General features: G+C 35.7%; 1 protein-coding gene across 5 annotated transcripts in view; it reads right to left on the reverse strand.

Annotated features, from left to right (window-relative positions):
- The window catches only part of REV3L (REV3 like, DNA directed polymerase zeta catalytic subunit), a 169,158-nt gene that overhangs the window by 63,921 nt on the left and 84,306 nt on the right, over positions 1–20,931 (reverse strand). For all 5 annotated transcript variants that reach the window (XR_015726081.1, XM_045798487.2, XM_045798486.2 and 2 more), the window contains 5 exons: positions 17,200–17,342; positions 12,118–16,282; positions 7,320–8,233; positions 1,766–1,845; positions 328–453 (listed from right to left, as the gene is read on the reverse strand). Coding sequence is in view for 4 of the 5 variants with exons in the window: in XM_045798487.2 (XP_045654443.2) it covers positions 328–453; positions 1,766–1,845; positions 7,320–8,233; positions 12,118–16,282; positions 17,200–17,342 (5,428 nt within the window). In the remaining variant the exon portion in view is untranslated. The remainder of the gene's footprint in view (positions 1–327; positions 454–1,765; positions 1,846–7,319; positions 8,234–12,117; positions 16,283–17,199; positions 17,343–20,931) is intronic.

Genomic DNA, 20,931 nt, shown 5'->3' on the forward strand with positions numbered 1-20,931 from the left:
ATTCTGCAATGATTCTGCAAAGCTTTTCTAATTTTAGCTTCTATAAACCAAACTGCAGCTATAAGATTTGTGAAAATTGTGAAACCACAAAGCAGTTTCAATAAGTGATGGCTACTTCAAAAGTTTCTCAAAAATAACAAAAAAACAAACCAAACCCCACCTCCCCATAAAAGTTTTTCTATTTTCTATAAATATATAAACCAATAACTAAATGAAGATCAACAAGTACAGAATTCAGTGTATTCCTCCCTCAGTAAGAAATGTCCACACTTGTTCCACAGAATAAAACATGAGAGTTAAATAGTGTCCTTACTGTTGCAGTTTTACCTCATGTAAAGCTTTTGCCTCCTGTAAGTTTTGTACGCTGACTTTGAAACCGTAAGTATTGTTTAAAGATGGTCCATCAATCTGAGAAGTTTCTTTCTTTGGAGTATTTACTGCTACAAACTGATTCTATTAAAAAAAAACAACAACAACAACACATAGCCAGAAAAAGATAAATAAGCAATCGTTTTCTTTCTTTTGATCACTTATTCCTACTTAGATAATCTGCTTTATGTGTTTAGTAATACATGATAAACTAGTACCATCTCTTCAGACCCAAGAAGAAACCAGTAAATATTTTATTAACATTCTTTTCATGCTAGTAATTCAAGATATCAGAACCGGGTATAAGCAGAAATATCTGATATAATCTGTACGCAAACCATATGTTGATCTTTTTTAGTTTACAAACCCCAAATAATAAAAATAAGTCTTGTCGGAGAGTTGACATTTACACCACATGGACACTTATCTTGACCTTTCTTGGAAGTATGACAAACAAGAAGGCAATATATTTGCAACTAGTTAGGGCTAAAGTTTATAAAAGATTTGAAATTGTAGGTCTGTATTTTACCCTAACACAACATGTGTCTGAAAGACGAATGAAAACATAAATCATTTTGAAGGGTTTAGAAAAAATAGAATCTATTTTTTAAAAATATTTTTTCTGACTTCCAGATCCATTAACCATTTCCCCCCAAGTTTTGATTTATGTTCACATCACACTTGTACTTATTTTTTAATATAAATAGCTTGTAATTCAACAATACTGATTGAAAAGTGAAAGTTTTTAAAAAGTATTTAGTTTTAAAATAGAAATGCTAAAACATATTTTATGTGGTTAATATTAATGAAATGTATGGAAGATTCCTGTCACCTATGTCTAAGGATACATGTCTCATGTATACCTTTTTTAACATAATCATGTATTTCTAAGCATTACCATATTTTTAGTATTTGAATAAAGATATTTATTTTTTAGTTTCAGTAGTAAATAATCTTGCTTTCCTTTGCTACTTAGTAAAATGAACTGAAAAAAAATCAATGTTATATTTGAGAAAAAAGTAATAAACCAAGAAAAAGGATATATTTTTGGTGGGATCAAAAATCACTTACTTGAGCTCTGCTGTCATTGGACTGTTCTGATTTTGCCAGTAATCAGTTAATGTATTTGTATCCTCATAATCCACATTTTGGCTATCATATTCACTTTCTCTGTAATATTTGTATTTACATATAAGAATCTTTTAGATCCCAGCAACAAAAAAAAACTAAAAAAAATTAGGCAATTTCTCGTTGTCTCAAAGATACGTAAATAAAATGATGCAAAAAATATAATAAAATTTTAAAAAATTGAGACACAAAGTTATCAATTATCTAACTGAAATCTAAGATAAGAATGGATCTTCCACTGAACATTAAGTATGTTTAGCATAGTTACCTTCGCTTGTGTTAAGAGTACTCTTCTAAGAGTGTCAGTATTACTTCCTTTCTTATGACTCAATTTCTGGGTTTTTGGTTCTGTAGAAAGAAATGTCATATTTAACATGTACATCAAAACTGCCTGCTTCTTTTTTTAAAAAAAAAAATTTTTGTTATTCCAAACTCCTGAATACCATTTGTGAGTACTATCCTATTGTCCTATTAATCCCTCCCAAAGACTTCATAATTTAAAAATAAAACTAAGTTAAATGTCTGATCCCTACCAAAATAACTTAAAATTTTGTATTTAAAAAAAATTTTTCTATTTTAATTATGGAGTTTTATACCTCAGTCATATCCTAGGCAATCATTTAATTCATTCATTTATTTATTCATCAAGTATTTACGATGAGAAAAAATACAGTCTCTTCCCTCACAGGGTCTAGAGTGAGAATCAGATATTCATCAAATGCATACAGAAGAATAAAATTATAACTGGGGTAAGTACGACAAAGGGGAATATAACTGGGAATTTTTACTAGTCACAGAGATCAGGAAGGCTTTTTTGTGCTAAAAATCAGAGGAAAGAGTGGTAATTAACAAACAGAGTAAGGATTTTCCCTGATTACCAAGCAAAAGAAGTGAAATTACTGTGGGTGGAAAGAAGGCTAGGAGAGATGTCCAGGTGAGATGATGATAACTTGGCCTAAGGTTGTGGTGGCAGATGTAGAAAAAACAATGGAGAGATTTGGGTAATTTAGGAAACAAAAAAGTGACAGGACTTGGTTGGTAATGGACTGGGAACCAAAGGATGTGGTAAGGGAATCAGGTGGGTGTTACAAATAAATCCCATGTTTCTGACTCGTGTAACCTGTGTAACAGAGAAATGGTGGTACTATTCACTGAAGTAAGGAAAACCAAAAGAGAACCACAGGCTTGTGTGTGTGGGCATGTGTGTTTGTGTGTATGAGTACAATAGGTGCCTGGTGGCAAATGTATGCTGTGAAATCATGAATTGAGTTTTAAAAACATTGACCTTATGGGACGCCAAGGTGGTTCAGTCAGTTGAGTGTCTGACTTGATTTCGGCTCAGATAGTGATCTCAGGATCATGGGATCAAGCCCCGCATTGGGTTCCCTGCTGGGCGTGGAGCCTGTTTAGGATTCTCTCTTCTCCTCTCCCCCTTCCCCCTCCCCTCCCTCTAAAAAAGAAAGAAAAATATTGACCTTGTGGTGCTTTTGAGCATTCAAGTAGAAATGCCAAATAGACAGTTAGACTGGAGGTTCAGAGAGTTCTGAACTGGAACTTTAAATTTGTGTGTTATCTGTAGTAATCCTGTGGGCAGGAACTCATTCATTTAGGGAGAAAATATAGAGTAAAGCTTCAAAGGAAAGCAAGTAGGCAGAAACACAGGAGTAGGAGAAAAGCTAAGGGGACTGGAAGCTCCAAGAAGGAAGGTATGGTCAATAGAACAATGGCTGTTTAAAGAGGGCATGTGACAGGAACACACACACACACACACACACACACACACACACACACACACACAAAGCCATACACTGGCTTTAGCTACATGAAACTTATTGAAAATCTTTACAACAGCCATACTAGTGGAATGATGGGGGCAGAATCGAATGTTGAGTGGGCTGAGAAAGGAGAGGAGGTAAATGGAGTTGTCACGTTATAGAAATCTTTTAAGAAATCTGGCTTTGAAGAAGAGGAAAAAGAGTAGAAGCTGCAGATGTAAGGTCAAGGCAGGTTTTTAGTTTTCTTTGTATCTTAAAGGGTGGGCAAGACTTGGGTATATGTTAAAGCCAGTGGGAAAAATCAAGTTGAGAAAAAGGAAGGTTTCGGAGAGGGCTCCGATATTTCACTCAGAAGGCAAAAGAAGATAGATGGAAGCATATGTAAGTAGATTTCACAGCAGAAAGATAAAAAGGTTTCCATATGATAATTGATGACTTTACAAGACATGATAAAATAATAATAACTTCTCATTAGTACAGTTAAAATTTCACTTAAAAAGCTCTGATTTTCAGGTCCCAACTGGTACCAAAAAATTGGGATCATTCCCTGCATATTTTCAGACCTTAATGCTTTGAAACTTGAACTCAACCACATGAAGAAATTTGGAAAGAACTCAAATACATGGAGGTTAAAGAGCATCCAACTAAAGAATGAATGGGTCAACCAGGAAATTAAAGAAGAATTTTTTAAAAATTCATGGAAACAAATAAAAATGAAAACACAACTGTTCAAAACCTTTGGGATGCAGCAAAGGTGGTCCTAAGAGTAAAGTACATAGCAAAACAAGCCTTTCTCAAGAAATAAGAAAGGTCTCAAATACACAACCTAACCCTATACCTAAAGGAGCTGGAGAAAGAACAGCAAATAAAGCCTAAACCCAGCAGAAGAAGATAATTTATAAGGATTATAGCAGAAATCAATGAAATAGAAACCAAAAGAACAGAACAGATCAACGAAACTAGGAGCTGGTTCTTTGAAAGAATCAATAAGATCGATAAACCCCTGCCCAGACTTATCAAAAAGAGAAAGGACCCAAATAAATAAAATCATAAATGAAAGAGGAGAGATCATAACCAACACCAAAGAAATGCAAACAATTAACAAGAACATATTATGAGCAACTATATGCCAACAAATTAGGCAATCTGGAAGAAATGGATACATTCCTAGAGACATATAAATGACCAAAACTGAAACAGGAAGAAACAGAAAACCTGAACAGACCCATAACTAAAGGAAATTGAAGCAGTAATCAAAAATCTCCCAGCAAACAATAGTCTAGGGCCGGATGGCTTCCTAGGGGAATTCAAACAACCATTTAAAGAAGAATTAAAACCCACTCTTCTGAAACTGTTTCAAAAAATAGAAATGGAAGGAAAACTTCCAAACTCTTTCTATGAGACCTTGATCCCCAACAGAGACAAAGACCCCAACAAAAAGGAGAATTACAGACCAATATCCCTGATGAACATAGATGCAAAAATTCTTACCAAGATAATAGCCAACAGGATCCAACAGTACCTTAAAAGGATAATTCACCACGACCAAGTGGGACTTATTCCTGGGCTGCAAGGGTGGCTTAACATCCGTAAATCAATCAATGTAAGACAGTACGTTAATAACAGAAAGGCCAAGAACCATATGATCCTCTCAACAGATACAGAAAAAGCATTTGACAAAGTATAGCATACTTTCTTGATTAAAACTCTTCACAGTGTAGGGATAGAGGGAATATCCCTCAATATCATAAAAGCCATATACAAAAAAAGTCCAGAGCAAATGATCATTCTCAATAGGGGAAAAACTGAGAGCTTTACCCCTAAGGTCAGGAACACGACAGGGATGGTCCACTATCACCACTGTTGTTCAAACATAGTACTAGAGTCCTAGCCTCCGCAATCAGATAACAATAAGAAATAAAAGGCATCAGAATCTGCAAAGAAGAAATCAAATTCTCACTCTTCGCAGATGACATGATACTCTATGTGGAAAACCCAAAAGACTCCACCCCAAAACTGCTAGAATTCATACAGGAATTCAGCAAAGTGCGAGGATATAAAATCAATGCACAGAGATCAGTTGCATTTCTATACACTAACAATGAGACAGAAGAAAGAGAAACTGAGGAGTTGATCCCATTTACAATTGCACCCAAAACCATAAGATACCTAGGAATAAACCTAACCAAAGAGGCAAAGGATTTGTACTCAGAAAACTATAGAATACTCATGAAAGAAACTGAGGAAGACACCAAAAAATGGAAAAATGTTCCATGCTCATGGACTGGAAGAACAAATATGTGGAAATGTCTATGCTACCTAGAGCAATCTATACATTCAATGCAATCCCTATCAAAATACCATCAATTTTTTTTTCACAGAAATGGAACAAATAATCCTAAAATCTGTATGGAACCAGAAAAGACTCTGAATACCCAGAGGGATGTTGAAAAAGAAAACCAAAGCTGGTGGAATAAAAATTCCCGACTTCAAACTCTATTACAAAGCTGTAATCACCAAGACAGTATGATACTGGCACAGAAACAGACTTGTAGGTCAATGGAACAGAAAAGAGAACCCAGAAATGGATCCTCAACTCCATGGTCACTAATCTTTGACAAAGCAGGAAGAAGAATATCCAGTGGAAAAAAGAGAGTCTCTTCAACAAATGGTGTTGGGAAAATTGGACAACCACATGCAGAAGAATGAAAGCGGACCATTTCCTTACACCGTACACAAAAATAGATTCAAAATGGATGAAACACCTAAATGTGAGACAGGAACTATCGAAATCCTACAGGAGAACACAGACAGCAATCTATGTGATCTCAGCCGCAGCAACTTCTTGCTAGATACGTCTCCAAAGGCAAGGGAAACAAAGGCAAAATAAACTACTGGGACTTCACCAAGATAAAAAGCTTTTGCACAGCAAAGGAAAGAGTCGACAAAACCAAAAGACAAACGACAGAATGGGAGAAGATATTTGCAAATGTCTTATCAGATAAAGGGCCAGTATCTAAAATCTATAAAGAACTTACCAAACTCAACAACCAAAGAACAAATGATCCAATCAAGAAATGGACAGAAGACATGAACAAACATTTCTCCAAAGAAGACATCCAATGGCCAACAGATACGTGAAAATGTGGCATCAGGGAAATACAAATCAAAACCACAATGAGATACCACCTCACACCAGCCAGAATGACTAAAATTAACAAGTCAGGAAATGACAGATGTTGGTGAGGATGAGGAGAAAGGGGAACCCTCCTACACTGTTGGTGGGAATGCAAGCTGGTGCAGCCACTCTGGAAAACGGTTTGGAAGTTCCTCAAAAAGTTGAAAATAGAGCTACCCTGTGACCCAGCAACTGCACTACAGGGTATTTACCCCTAAGATACAAATGTAGTGATCCGAAGGGGCATCTACAATAGCAGCAACATCCACAATAGCCAAACTATGGAAAGAGCCCAGATGTCCACTGACAGATGACTGGATAAAAAAGATGTGGTATATATACACAATGGAATACTACTCAGCCATCAAAAAAAATCTTGCCATTTGCAGCGACATGGATGGAACTAGAGGGTATTATGCTACGTGAAATAAGTCAATCATAGAAAGACAATTACCATATGATCTCACTCATATGTGGAATTTAAGAAACAAAACAGAGGATCATAGGGGAAGGGAGGGAAAAATAAAACAAAATGAAATCAGAAAGGGAGACAAACCATAAGAGATTCTTAATCATAGGAAAAAAACTGAGGATTGCTGGAGGGGAGGGGGGTGGTATGGGGTAATTGAGTGATGGACATTAAGGAGGGCACATGATATAATGAGCACTGGGTATTATATAAGATTGATGAATAACTGAACTCTACCTCTGAAACTAATAATACACTACATGTTAATTGAATTTAATTTAAAAAATATATATATTAAAAAATCACATAAAAAAAGCTCTGAATTTCATTACATAGTCTAATGTTTTCATTTCTAATCTTTGAAAAAGAATTTAAGACTTCCTGTTATTTGTAAACTCACCTGTTGATAAAGGGCCCAGGCTACTTGCTTCAGGAAGCCTTTCCAGAAGTTTTTTCTGTACAACTGGTGTACTATGAAGACAGAGTGGGTCACATACTCTGGTTCTTGCCCTAACGTTAATTGGAGATATGACTAGAGGCTCCAGAGACTCACTGCAGGGGCTTTTCTGTATACCATCTTTTACTGGTTTTAAGAAGTTCTCAATATTCAGGGAATGTAGTTCCTCTACTGGTGATGTGGGTCTCTCATCTCCATTTAATGTTTTGGAATCTGGGGATGTTGCTTGTTGCCAAGGTGGAATTACTGGAGAATCAGGGGAGCTATAACTAACATAATAGTCATCATCATCATCTTCACCTTTCTCAGGATCATTTGTAGAAGCAACTGGTGGCAGTGTCTGACTTTCACTTATAGTTCGACTACGTCCTGCGGTTAGTGCTTGCAAAGCAATCTGAGAGTTACCAACATCTTCCTTGGTATGCGCTGTAGTGGGGAGTATATGTGGAGCTGTACTCATTTTTGGAGGCACTACAGGTTTGTCATCTGGGTTAACTGAAGAGCTGAAGTTCTCAGCAGATTTTACAACTCCAGTTGGCTCAGTTTTAGACAGTTTCTTGGAACGTTCGTATTCTTCTTTGGCTTGAAGCCATGCTTGAACCAGTTGTCGACTTGGGGCACATTTGCAAGGCATAATCACAATTTTTTTATCTTCAACCATTTTATAGCTATTACTTGACCCTTTATTGACCACTGCCTGTCCATTGCGAAGGGGTGACCCTGGTCTCGGATTCTGAGTCATTGCTGAGAATGCTGTTTTCCACAGACGAAGTCCTTCCAAGGAAAAGTCTCCTTCAAACTCAGCCAGATCATTTGGAAGTCGAGTTTCTACCATGAGAAGCCGTCCACCGATCTCCCTATAAACAACATATTTTAGAACAACCGTTTTGTCTCAAAGAGCAATTACCAAAATATTTAGCTCCCTATCCTAGAGATTTTTTAAAGTCTCTTTTGGATTCTTAAAAATGCCAATTTCTTCCTTTTGTATGCCTTCTCCCTACATATTTTATGCAGGTACACTCTTCTAGTCTTAACATGTTTTTCTTCACAGGTATATGCTACTAAATTAATTTCCTTTGGAAGGAATCATCAATACCAGGGAAAGAGGGTATTTTTTGTTTTACGTGCCCCACGAAGCCTTCTTTTCTCCAAGGAGATGGCACAAACTGATCTCTTCCTTTCCTCTACTCAAATAACTTTGTACTGTCACCATATACGAATAAAAACAATGGAAGAATTTATCATTAGAGACTATATCCCTGGATTTTATCTATAGCCTCTCTATAGAGATTCTCTAGTATCTACAGTAGTTTAGCAAAACCAGTCAGTTCAAACATATCTTTCTACTCCAAGTCTCTTCAAACATTAAAAAAAAAAATCAGACACAATTGAGATAAATTACCATAATTCTTTCTCCCCTTTTCATGGCAAGGCTTAACACTAACATAAGAACTTTGAGTTGGCAGAGCCCACAGAATGCATAGCATAAATGCTGATAATGTATATGTATGTGGGGATTCACTATTAAAAGGCAGCCTGATTAAGTTTCCAATAGTTGGAAATAACAAGCTAAACCTCTTTCTCTAACATATATCCACTGATACTATCTCTGTCTTCTGCAGCAAGAAAGTCTACTTTTTCTTCCTTATGGTATCTCTTTCATGGATATGAAGATAAGTTCTTAGTTTTTTCAATTACTTCTCCTAGGGTATCCCAAACATCCTGGTCATTCTCTACATAAAACGCAATGAACTGGATTCATGTTTTGATTTGGAGCTGAAGGGTTACCACATTTCCTTTTCCCCTTTACATGGAAAGAGTTTGGCCCTTAATAATTAACTCTATAACCACCTCCCAGCTATGTGAAAAATTAGAAGCAAGATCATCGCTACTGAAGAAAATGAGTACACACATATGTGACAGAGCCAACTCCAATATTAATGATACAGAGATCATAATGAAGTAAAAACAGAAATTGGTGAGGTGTGGTAAATTCAGCTCTCTTGAATATTGTCAGCAGGATGGTAACTGCTGCAACTCATGTCACAATATGTATCAAGAGCCTTAAAATTTTTAGTAATGCTACTTCTAAAACCATATGGAAAGGGACACCTGGGTGGCTCAGTTGGTTAAGACTATATGGAAAAACCCCAGAATATAGGAAATGCTTCATGAAGAAAACAATAATCACGCTAATTATCTATAGTGGCAGAACAGGGAACAAACTTTCTGTCCAATATAATATACATATGACAGGATTATTATGTAGTCATTAAAATGATGTTTCAGGGGCGCCTGGGTGGCACAGTGGTTGAGCGTCTGCCTTTGGCTCAGGGCGTGATCCCGGCGTTATGGGATCGAGCCCCACATCAGGCTCTTCTGCTATGAGCCTGCTTCTTCCTCTCCCACTCCCCCTGCTTATGTTCCCTCTCTCTCTGGCTGTCTCTATTTCTGTCGAATAAATAAATAAAATCTTTAAAAAAAAAAATAAATAAAATGATGTTTCAAGAAACTCCTAATTTAGAAGGTGTTTATAATATTAGGTGAAAAAATCTGTACACAATACTGTGACTATAGTAAGATCTCATTTCATAAAACAAAACAAAAACTATACATTTAAAAAGCTAAAAAAAAACATTAAAATATTAAGAGTGGTTGTTGATAGGTAGAGAAATGGTGTGATTTCTATTTTTTTATACCTCCTAAATATACTATAATGAATAGTTTTAAATTAAAAATTGTTTTTCAAATATAATGACTATCGTCCTTTTACTTCAGCTGCAGGACAAGTCTCAAAGTTGGACAATAAATAACAGCAACAGAGTTAATGACTAACACATGGTAAGTTAACTCAGAATTAAAAATTAGATTTGTAAGGCTGAGGCAGAAAAAATAGTTCAATTAAAAAATATACCATAATCACTACTGATAAAACCGAAGTCCCCCAAATAATGGAAACTAATGCCTATGCAACAGACATTCATTCATTCTAGCAGTGAAATAAAGAGAAAGAGTCCCATTTGTGCTAAAAGACCACATATAGGTACCAAACCAAAACAAACCGTAAAACTGTGTATTAGGAAGGGTGGAGAGGAAATTTTCTATCTTCCACCTCAAGTCTTTAGAGGAAGAAACTTCTACCATATATTTCTGATCACTTTTTCTCGACCCCTTTGAGAACAGACTCCTGCAGGAATTATTGCTGATCTGTTGGGTAAAATCCTGTATTCACTGTGTCTTTTCCACTAGGGTCAGGAACACGGTGCTGCTGAAGGTTAGTGTACACATGTGGTGTGGCTTCTTGCCTTGGCTGACTCTTCATATCTTTTCCATCATTTAGACTAAGCTAAGTTGGCCACAGCAATCCTAGCCAGCCTCCTCTGCTTCTGACTGGATGCCCGAAATGAACTGCCTCTCCTTACAACTGGTTTGGTAAATGGGATCAAAGACACAGGGGGGCAGGAACAAAAATCATCACTTAAATGGCCTGGATTATGTCATGTTCCCCCCATTTAGCTCCTATCAGTTATATTCTACCTTGGTGATGCAAGAGGTACAGAATACCTACTTAACTACTGGCTTATTAATAAACCAATACTGATGCCTTGGTATTTTGCTACTGGTGTGTGTGTGTGTGTGTGTATGTGTGTGTGTGTGTGTGTGTATGCATCTGTTTGTCTACTGCTTCTCTGAAAATATTTTTTTTTATGTTACTGGGTTACATATTACCAGTGTTTTTTTTTTTTAATTATTCCTTATTATAGCACCAAATTTATCATATTGTAGGACTCTTTCTGGCACAGCATCTGGCTACAATATTATATTTGTTTTCTATGGATTTTAGTTTGGTTATTCCTATTTTGAGTAGGAGCCTCTTACGTGGATTCAAATTCTCTCCATTCACAAATCTTTGTACTAGTCTGACCCCACATTACCAAATCCTTTGCAACGATTGTGCTTCCAACAGCCTGAAGAAATTCAAGTTCATTATTGAGGGAGAAATTTCAAAGGGCTAACTAACATTTTCTCTTATTTACTACATAAAACTATAGGATTACTTCCTTTTTAAACAGTCTATTTGGATGGTTATTTTAAATTTTTTAAATTTTTTAAATTATTATGTTCAATTAGCCTTGTTTTAAAAAAGGAGAGATAAGGGGAGGTGAAGTCCATCTTGCATCCCTAGTAACTGTATAAACTAACAGTAGTAACAATATGATTGAAGGTGTTGGCAACATGAAAAGAAAGTGCTATAACACAACAAATAATTAAAATAATCTTCATTTAGAGATATATCATAAAAGTACTTAAAACATATGTATGCTCATTTTCAAACACGCTTAAAAAATAAAGTCCTTTTAAAAATTGTAAAAGTTTACAATTTTAGAAATAAATTATTTAAAAATAATTTTTAAAATTATAAATGTACTTTTCAAGTATTATGACATCCTTCTTAATCTGGCATCATGTCAAGGGGAGCCTCTGCATCTCTAATCCTTAATGTTGACACAGTGTTAACAGTAAGATCTAAGACCAACACTCATCAACTTAAAGTTCTTAAGGTGCAACCATCCAGCTAAGTTTGTGAATTTTCTCAAAAGTCCATAATTAGGAACTGCTTCTACGATGATTTACCTATAAATACAGTATATTACAGCCAGAAAACTAGCAGTCAGGTACCCATGTTACATTCATTATAATCATTCAGAGTGACTCAAGGGAAAAAAATAATTCTGATTACCTGGGCTTTTCTGGTACATCAGAAGGATTACTGCAAAATGGTTCCTGGTAAATAGTTTCTGAAAGGTCGTGATCCAACAAAGTTGCCATAATTTCTTCCCTACTTGGTGGGGACATAAGTGGTTTTAGAATGTGAGCAGTTCGAGGGGTGAAAGTGCCGTTTTTTGACTGTGAGGGAGAGCTGGTAGATCTTGGTGAACTATCAGGAGTTGGTGTCAATATATCATTATTTCTTGAAACATACAATTCTAAATCTTCAGAGGCTGCATCCAGAAGTTCACCATCAGGGGAGGATAGTATTGTAGTAAAAGAGGTATTGACTGAGTCAAGAGACTGTTGCATCTCTTTTCTGGTATGACCTTGCATCCAGTCTGAAGTGCCTGGCTGTGAGAGGCTAAGAAACACCTCTTTGCTTACTGAACTCCTATTCAATCTGGATTTTTCATTTAGACAGTCCTCTGCCTGCTGGACACAGAAAGAATCCATTATTGAATTAGAGCGAGTTGTTAGAGGATGAAAGCTACTTTTCCACTGGTTGTGGCGACGATTCTCATTGCTATCTATGGATGATTTCTCAAACAGTTCAGGACTTAGAGTACTAGATCTAATCCACGAGGCTGAGTCTGAGGCATGATGCTGGTCTTCATCACACTTCTGGTTATCATGACTTAGAAACTCATTTTTTTCTATAGTTTGTCCTGGGAAAAGATCCTGAACTGCATCACTTAGGAATTTCTGAGGCAAATTCTGATCAGCTGGGACAAACTGACTTCCAGAATAAAAGCTACAAAATCCAGTTTGACCTATTGTATTAATATCAAAATTATAATTATGTTCAGGAGACAAGCTATCTTCAAGTGAATAACAACTCTCAAAACCTGGATCTGAAAAAAAGATGGGACTGTCATCTGATAGAGAGTTATCCAACTGGCCAGAGTTTTGTAAATTTAGAGAGTCTACTTTAAGAAGTTTGGGAATTTTTTCTTTAGGTTTTGTAGTTCTGGGAGTCCTAGGTTTTCTTGAAGATGTTACTGATCGTGTTCGTTTAATTGTTTTGTTTTGCTCAAGGGAACCGGAAGTATTTTTGTTTGGTTGATGTTTATTAGATAATGGGTCTTGCATAATATTTGCATTTTGTGCTTTCTGCTGTCTTTTCTGTAACAATTCTTTTAGAACTGCCAGTCCAGACTGGCCTTCACCAAATGCTGAAGGTGTTGACACATTTCGACTTTTACACTGAGAAAGTGCTTTGGTTTGTGAAATTGCTTCTGACAACGACCTCTGTTTTACCCTTTCAGGTTTAAAATTTGACATATCTAAAATAAAGCCCCTTTGTTTTTGCTCCCACGCTATTTGTTTGATTGGACTCCTCAAGGAAGTTACAAAGCAATTATTAGGCATTTGGCTTTCCTCTGAAGCTGCGTTTCCTGGAGAACAAGTTTCACTGTGCTTTGACTGTTCTGCCATGCACACAATCTGCTGCTGACTGTCTTTGCAATGCAAAAAATTAGGGGCATACGCCTGGTCTGGCTTTGACTCTAAAGAATTACGATATTCATTTAACTTTCCGATAGATGACAAATAGTTTTTTTGTGTATTTGCATTCTCTTCTGTCTTTGGAGACATTATACCAGAAGATATCTGTGTATTCTGCGCTACCTGAGACAAATGGTTGGAAAGATCAAATATATTTTTTTGAATCAAGGTTGATTCCTTTAGAGTAAACATAGCATTTTGATTATGAGATCTCTGAACATTAATTTTTGAGATTCCAGGTCCCAAAGAACTACAAACAACTGATGAATGCAAATCATCTCGTGAGCTGGGGAATGTTTGCAAATCTACAGGCTTCTTGCTTTCTAAAAAAGAAGAAAAGCAGCCAGATAAATTCTGTTGTGTATGAATTCCAGTGGGCACGGGAACAGAAAGGGGATGATCTATAGCAGAGCCCATTAGTGACACATCTTTCTGTTTAAAAAGTAATTGAGAGCCTCCAGAACTATTTGAAGTCTCAGACACATTCTGATGTTTCAGCACAAACTTAACTTCAGCACCAGACTGAGATTTTATTTTGTCATCTTTAATTGTTATATGCTTTCTTGATATAACTTTCTCATTTGTTTTTTGTTTCTGTTTTGCTCTCTGTTTCTTTTTTCCACCATCTCCTACTTTATTTGTCTGACTTCGTTTGTTCCTTCTCTTAGTAACTGCAGAGGGATTAGCAAGCTTAGTTTTTGATTTCTTAACCTGAGCTCTTGCTCGACTATTTTTTTCCACACGAGAGTGAACAGTCTTGTTATTACATGCATTCGGACCCTTAAAAAGCACTGCGTCTTTATCTGCAGCAGCCATCATTTCTTCCGCTCTTGGATCTGTGGGAGACCAGCAGCGAGGGGGAGAAGAATTTATGGGACTTGTGCTTCTCTCAGAAAGAAAACCTAGTTTAGACATAACATCACTATAATTCAAGTCACAGTCTTCGGTTTCAGCATTGTAAGATGGTGAGGGAGGAGACAGGATAGCATGTGACCGTTTTCGCCTGAAAGATAAAGTTCTTTTAATATTTTCACTATTTGTCCTTTGTTGCTTACCAGTTTTTTTCTTAGCAGACTTATGTTTTGATTTTCTTCTGTGACTTTTCTTTGGTGTTAGTGGATAAATGGGATATTTGGTTGCAGGGGAGTCAGGAACTTTTGGCCAAAAATCCTTCAAAGGTGCAAGCTTTTTATATAGTTCCATTTTTTCCTCTGTCAATATAACTTGTTTTTCTTTAGAGTCTATTTTTCCTAGCTTCACAAGCATATTTTTTCTCCCTCTAAATCTATTAATAATAATATACTTTATGATGACAGGGGGTAGCTTTTTAGACATTTTTCTTCGTTTTCGAGATTTGAGAGTTCCATCTAAACTTTCACCAATTTCCATGGGATGAGGTAGGCTAATTTTTGAGTTGTGTGTTACAAAACTTGACTCACTATCTTCAGTCTCATAATTTACCTTGCGTTTGGCTCTAAGTGTATATTTATTTCCATACAATCCAAAGGACTGCTCAGTTTCTAAGGTCCCATCTCCAAAGTGACAGTCTATAAAACTGTCTGTGGGTGTTTTATTTTCGAAAGGTCCACGGGTGACTTTAATTAAATCATTGGCCAATTCATTATCCTTCTCAGGATTACTATTACAAGGATTATTCTGTATACAATTATCTTTTGTGGATACAGTTTCACTAGTTTTGGTAGAAGTTTCTTGATGCCCTATAAGCTTCTTTTTATTCATTTTTAACCGGGACTGTTTACTGCTGGGTTGTAGTTTGTATGTGACAGGAGAGAGTTTCTGTGGTCTACTGAGACAGTTAGAAAGAACAACACTGGGAAAAAACATATAATGTGCTGCTTGCTGGCTGAGGCTTGGCTTTTCTGTTTTATGTTCTTGAAACTCTTCATATCTAATTTTAAGTTTATTTAGCCCACTTTCATCAGCGATGCTATCAAGAGAATGTACCATAGTTCTATTCTCTCCTGAGCATGACAGCAATTCACAATTTTCAGTTAATGATGAAGGGAATAAACTATTCAGAGCTGTGCTGTTTCCTTTTTCATTGCTTTCAGAGGGTAATTTATTTTTTGAATGACTTAGGTCCGAAAAGTTGAAAGAATTTTTGTCCAATGTACTTTCACTACTATGACGGTTCATGTGTATAAATGGGGCATCCTTATCAATTTTTCTAATATTTGTATACTTTCTACTTGGTGCTTGTCTTGTAACAGATGGAATATCTTCTTCATAATCAAAAATACTACTTTCACAGGAGGATACTGGGAGGATATCTTTCTTACTTTCTTTATGACAGTTTTCTGAATGGACAGAATTGCTCAAAGATCCAGGGTATTTCATAGAGTAAGTGCTTTCATTTGTAAGAGAAGCAACTGAATGATCTAGACATTTTTCTATGTTGTTTGGCTGTGGAAGTTCTTCAATTAAATCTTCCTTATTCAAAACATGGGAAGAAAGGGCACTTGTGTGTTTACACTGAAAGGTAATCTTAGCAGAAGATGGGGGTTCTAATGTAGCAGCATCTTTGTGAAAGATGGAAGGTTTTACTGATAGCTTGCTCGTTGCAATTACAGAAGAGTGGGTCCTAGAATTTTCGTTGTTCAATGGATTGTCTGGAATCAGGAAAAAAAGAATTTATTTCACCTCCGTGCTTTTAATTTTTAAAATATTTTTCCATACTATCACCATGAAAGAAACTATATGAAATTAAGTTTCTATGCTTAAAATGATTATCTCAACAAAAAGGTCATTCCTATCATTAAGATAATAACTTAATCTAAATAATCAAGAGTCAGTTACACTTGATTATTAGTCATTATCTTAAACACATATTCCTTTGATCAGGAATAAATTATATTAGGGGCGCCTGGGTGGCCCAGTTTGTTGGGCATCTCACTCCTGATTTTGGCTCAGGTCATGAATCTCAGGGTCCTGGGTTCGAGCTCTGCATTAGGCTCTGCACAGAGCATGGAGCCTGCTTGAGATTCTCTCCCTCTCCCCCTACCCCGCCCCTTGCTCATGTTCTCACTCTCTCTCTCAAAAAAAAACTAAACACAAAAATAAAAAAAAAAAAAGAAAGAAATTATATTACTATTCAGCGCCTTTGTGGCAAACAGGGAAAAATACTGTCACCTTGAAAATTTTTCATAAAATATGCTTCTTCGTATTATCACTTCAAATAAGCTTAGCATATTTTTTCTCAAGTTTTTATTTAAATTCCAGTTAGTTAACATCTGAACATATTTCTTACGGTTTCTTATGCTACTTAAATGTTAACATGATAAACTGATTATAAAGTTCATGAAGTTTTAAATCAGTGATTTACAAATGTAATCCTCTTAGACATGAGAAATAATCATATGTCCACATTCTTTAAAAAGAAAAAATGTTGGAGAAGGACAAAACATAATAGATAGTATTGTCAAAACCTCACACTTAGCCGATTTTATATGTGTGATTACAGTTTTAAAATCAAACACATTTTTAGCTGCTAAATCATGAAATGCTCTCGGTGTATTAGTTTACTTACCACTATTTTCATCTGCAGTTCCATCTAACTGAGGTATAGAAAGATTGGCTAGAAGCAAACTGTTATTACTCCATTCCATTTCTTCTTCTGAAGATGAATCATCTTCCTCAGTTGAGCTTCTATGGGTATTTCTACACAGTGATCTAGAGAATATTAAGATTCACTAGTGAGTATGATCATAGAAAAAAGCATGTCAGATTAAAAAAACTGCTTAATCTGATGCTATAATAGTAAAATTGAAAAGCTCTGAAAATTATTACCTTAAAAAGAAAAGATTTATTTTGCTTTAGTATCATGTCCTATAAAAAGTTATTGCAGATAAATTTAAAATCTTTTTCATGTGAGCTAGAAGACACCATCAGTCCTGTATTAAGCTCCACAATATCCTGGACTATCTAATCATGTTCTTCCTTATAGTCTCCCCTTCATCCTAATATTAGATATAGATAACAGCTTGGGTGAGAACCCAATAACTTCTAAAAAGGTGGCATCCTGGCATATTTTAAGAAATCTCCACAAATAAATATACAATCTCTACATTGTGAACTGGAAAAAACAAACAAAAAGGTAAGCAAGGGGGTACTCAGGCTGAAAGAGAAAACAGGGATCAGAGGGGCTTGGAAGTGGTACAGGTGTTGAGTCAATCCCAGCAGAGGCTCTAAAGCAGGTTACTAAAGAATTCAGATGGACTGTGAAGTCCAGATAGATAATCTCTTCAGGTTTCATCTCTTAACAATTTAAAATTTTTCACTAGGTCCTAGCTTGATACTTTCCTTTCTATCCATACCTAAGTTTATCTTTTGTCTCAAAAATTTGAAAATGTCCATTGTACCTACAACAGTTTCTCCATTAATCCTTTACCAAATCACAATCTGTCCTTAAATCACTGTCTTAAGAGCTGAAAGAATTACTAGAGGTCATTGAGTCCAATTTGCTACTCAATGCAAAAACCTTATTTTTAACAGATGACAAAATCTCCACTTTTATATTCTCAGTTAAGTGGCTTGCTGTCTCACAGGTTAATCTTTTCCATTATTAATTCTTAGTGATTTTCTTCCTCTGTTACACAGAACTTTCCAAATTCCATTCATTATTCCTGCTTTTGTCCTGTGTTGCTTTATGTAGACTGTCTATGCTATTTTCCACATGATAATTTTAAAATATTGGGAGGCATTTATAATTTGTCCTATAATTCCTCTCTAATTAGACCAAACATTATCTATTTTTCTTACTGTTCTTTAAAAGTGACAGTGTTGGGAATGCAAGCTAGTGCAGCCACTCTGGAAAACAGTATGGAGGTTCCTCAAAAAGTTGAAAATAGAGCCCTACGGCCTAGAAACTGCACTCCTAGGGATTTACCCCAAAGATACAAATGTAGTGATCCAAAGGGGCACCTGCACCCCAATGTTTATAGCAGCAATGTCCACAATAGCCAAACTATGGAAAGAGCCCAGATGTCCATCAACTGATGAATGGATAAAGAAGATGTGGTATATACAATGGAATACTACTCAGCCATCAAAAAAATGAAATCTTGCCATTTGCAATGACATGGATGGAACTGGAGGGTATCATGCTAAGCAAAATAAGTCAATCAGAGAAAGACAATTACCATATGATCTCATTGATACATAGAAATTAAGAAACAAAACGGAGGATCATAGGGAAAGATAGGAAAAACTAAAAAAAGATGAAATTAGAGAGGGAGACAAACCATAGGAGACTCTTAATCATAGGAAACTGAGGGCTGCTGGAGGGGAGGGGAGTGGGGTGATAGGGTAACTGAGTGATGGACATTAAGGAGGGCACGTGATGTAATGAGCACTGGGTATTATATAAGACTAATAAATCACTGATCTCTACCTCTGAAACCAATAATATATTATGTTAATTGAGATTAAATGAAAAAAAAAATAAATGAATAAAAATGACAGTGTTCACAGATCCTTCCTCTTCTTCCTCTTTTTTCCCTTTCCTGTCCTTTCTCAGAATTCTTAAAATATGGTACTCAGGGCAGAATATAACATCCATTTACAACTGAAGAACTTTTCTAGACACTATACTTCTATTTTTCAATCTCTCTCTAATGTGCATTTATCAAATGTTTAGGTTTATCTTCCCAAGGTTGACTTGGGCATGGTTTTTACAGATTTGGTCCAGTCAATGAACATATAAGCATTCATTAATTGTGGGACAAACCACACCTATGATTTTAAACAGGCTGACACTATGATAACAAGTAGATAGTGGCTTTATAAGAATTTTATACATTTAAATGTGTATCTACTTAATACAGGTATAAAAGTATAAATAGCTAAATATCATCTAAGAAATTGTAGAAAAAATGCTAATGATACACTGAAGGTAAAATCAAAGAAACAATACCAAAATAAAACAATCAAGAAAGAGAAAAACAAATGGAAATAAGAAAAAGTGAAATGCCACAAGATCAAATAGAAATATCAAATAGTCAACACTTTGCTAAAATTTGAAAGAAGCGATCCAATTTATTACAGCAAGACTTAAATACATCAAGTAAATACTGTAATTATTTTATTAATAAGATCCAAAATCTGTTAGAATAGTAAATGTTACCCTAGGTACAGCTGGTAGCTAATAATTAAATTCACTATTTTGGCAACCATACAACACTACAGACTTACTGTGTTCTCAATAAAGTAACATCATGGCTTTCCCACAGCAATTGTTAAGCCTAGAAGGAGCTGAAGGTCTACCTAGTCTGTATTTATAAAGCTGACTGCCTGAACCTAGACATATGACTCTGTACTTTGTTAGGCATCACCAATTGAGTCTCGAGGTATTTTTGGATCTATATTCTGTCATCCAGTGAATTACCAATCTCTAATATTTGTGACAGTCTCAATCCAATCTAGCATACTTGGCATTTAAGCATTTATGTTGTTTTTAAATGCAAAGTTATGTAAGTTCTTGTGAACCCACCTAATGAGTTACTGCCATGTAGTCTCCTTATCTACAAGGATGTTAAGACTTTACTTAATGTGTGGCTAAATTAGGGCTCAATACGATTATAACATTCCCCTAAGTAACCATTTTTAAAAAGGATATAAAGACTGTAGAGAATGACTTGAACTCATGAAGGTCCCTGATATGCTCTGCTTCCCTTTCTAAGTGCCCATGTTTACTTTTAATAATCATAATTATTACCCATATTATAAAGGAGGACTGGAGGCAAGGAGGAGACCAGTTAAAAAATGAATCACAGTGTTCCAGATAAATGATAATGAAGGCCCGAACTAAGACATTTCCTTGGGAGGGAGGGGGGTGGAAGGATAGAACGACAAAGGAGGGCAAGTCACATACAACCCTGAAGTTGCAAACTTCCAGAAGTTGGGGGGAATTTATTATTACAGAAATAACAGAGAAACAAGAACAAAGCCATTTTATAGGTTGATGTGGTTGAGGCATTTCCCAATAGGATATTTCATAGAAAGATTTATCAAGTTTATATTAAAAAATTGAAAAAACAACTTATAGAAGAGCTACAAAAAATTTTATGTCTTTCACCGTTTTTTTTTTTTTAAACAGATAGGAAACACTGACAAAAGACATCTTATGACATTGTTGAGGGTCAAATCTATCAGGAAATCAAATACTGATTCTGTCTGGACCAGGTAGCATAAGTTCTTCAAAGGTCAAGAGCTGAGTCTTTGAATGATTTATCACTGTCACAGCAAAGGGAACTGAGTACAC

This window comes from Ursus americanus, chromosome 11 (assembly GCF_024610735.1).
Source record: "Ursus americanus isolate L20-20 chromosome 11, mUrsAme1.1.p, whole genome shotgun sequence".
Lineage (NCBI taxonomy): Eukaryota > Metazoa > Chordata > Mammalia > Carnivora > Ursidae > Ursus > Ursus americanus.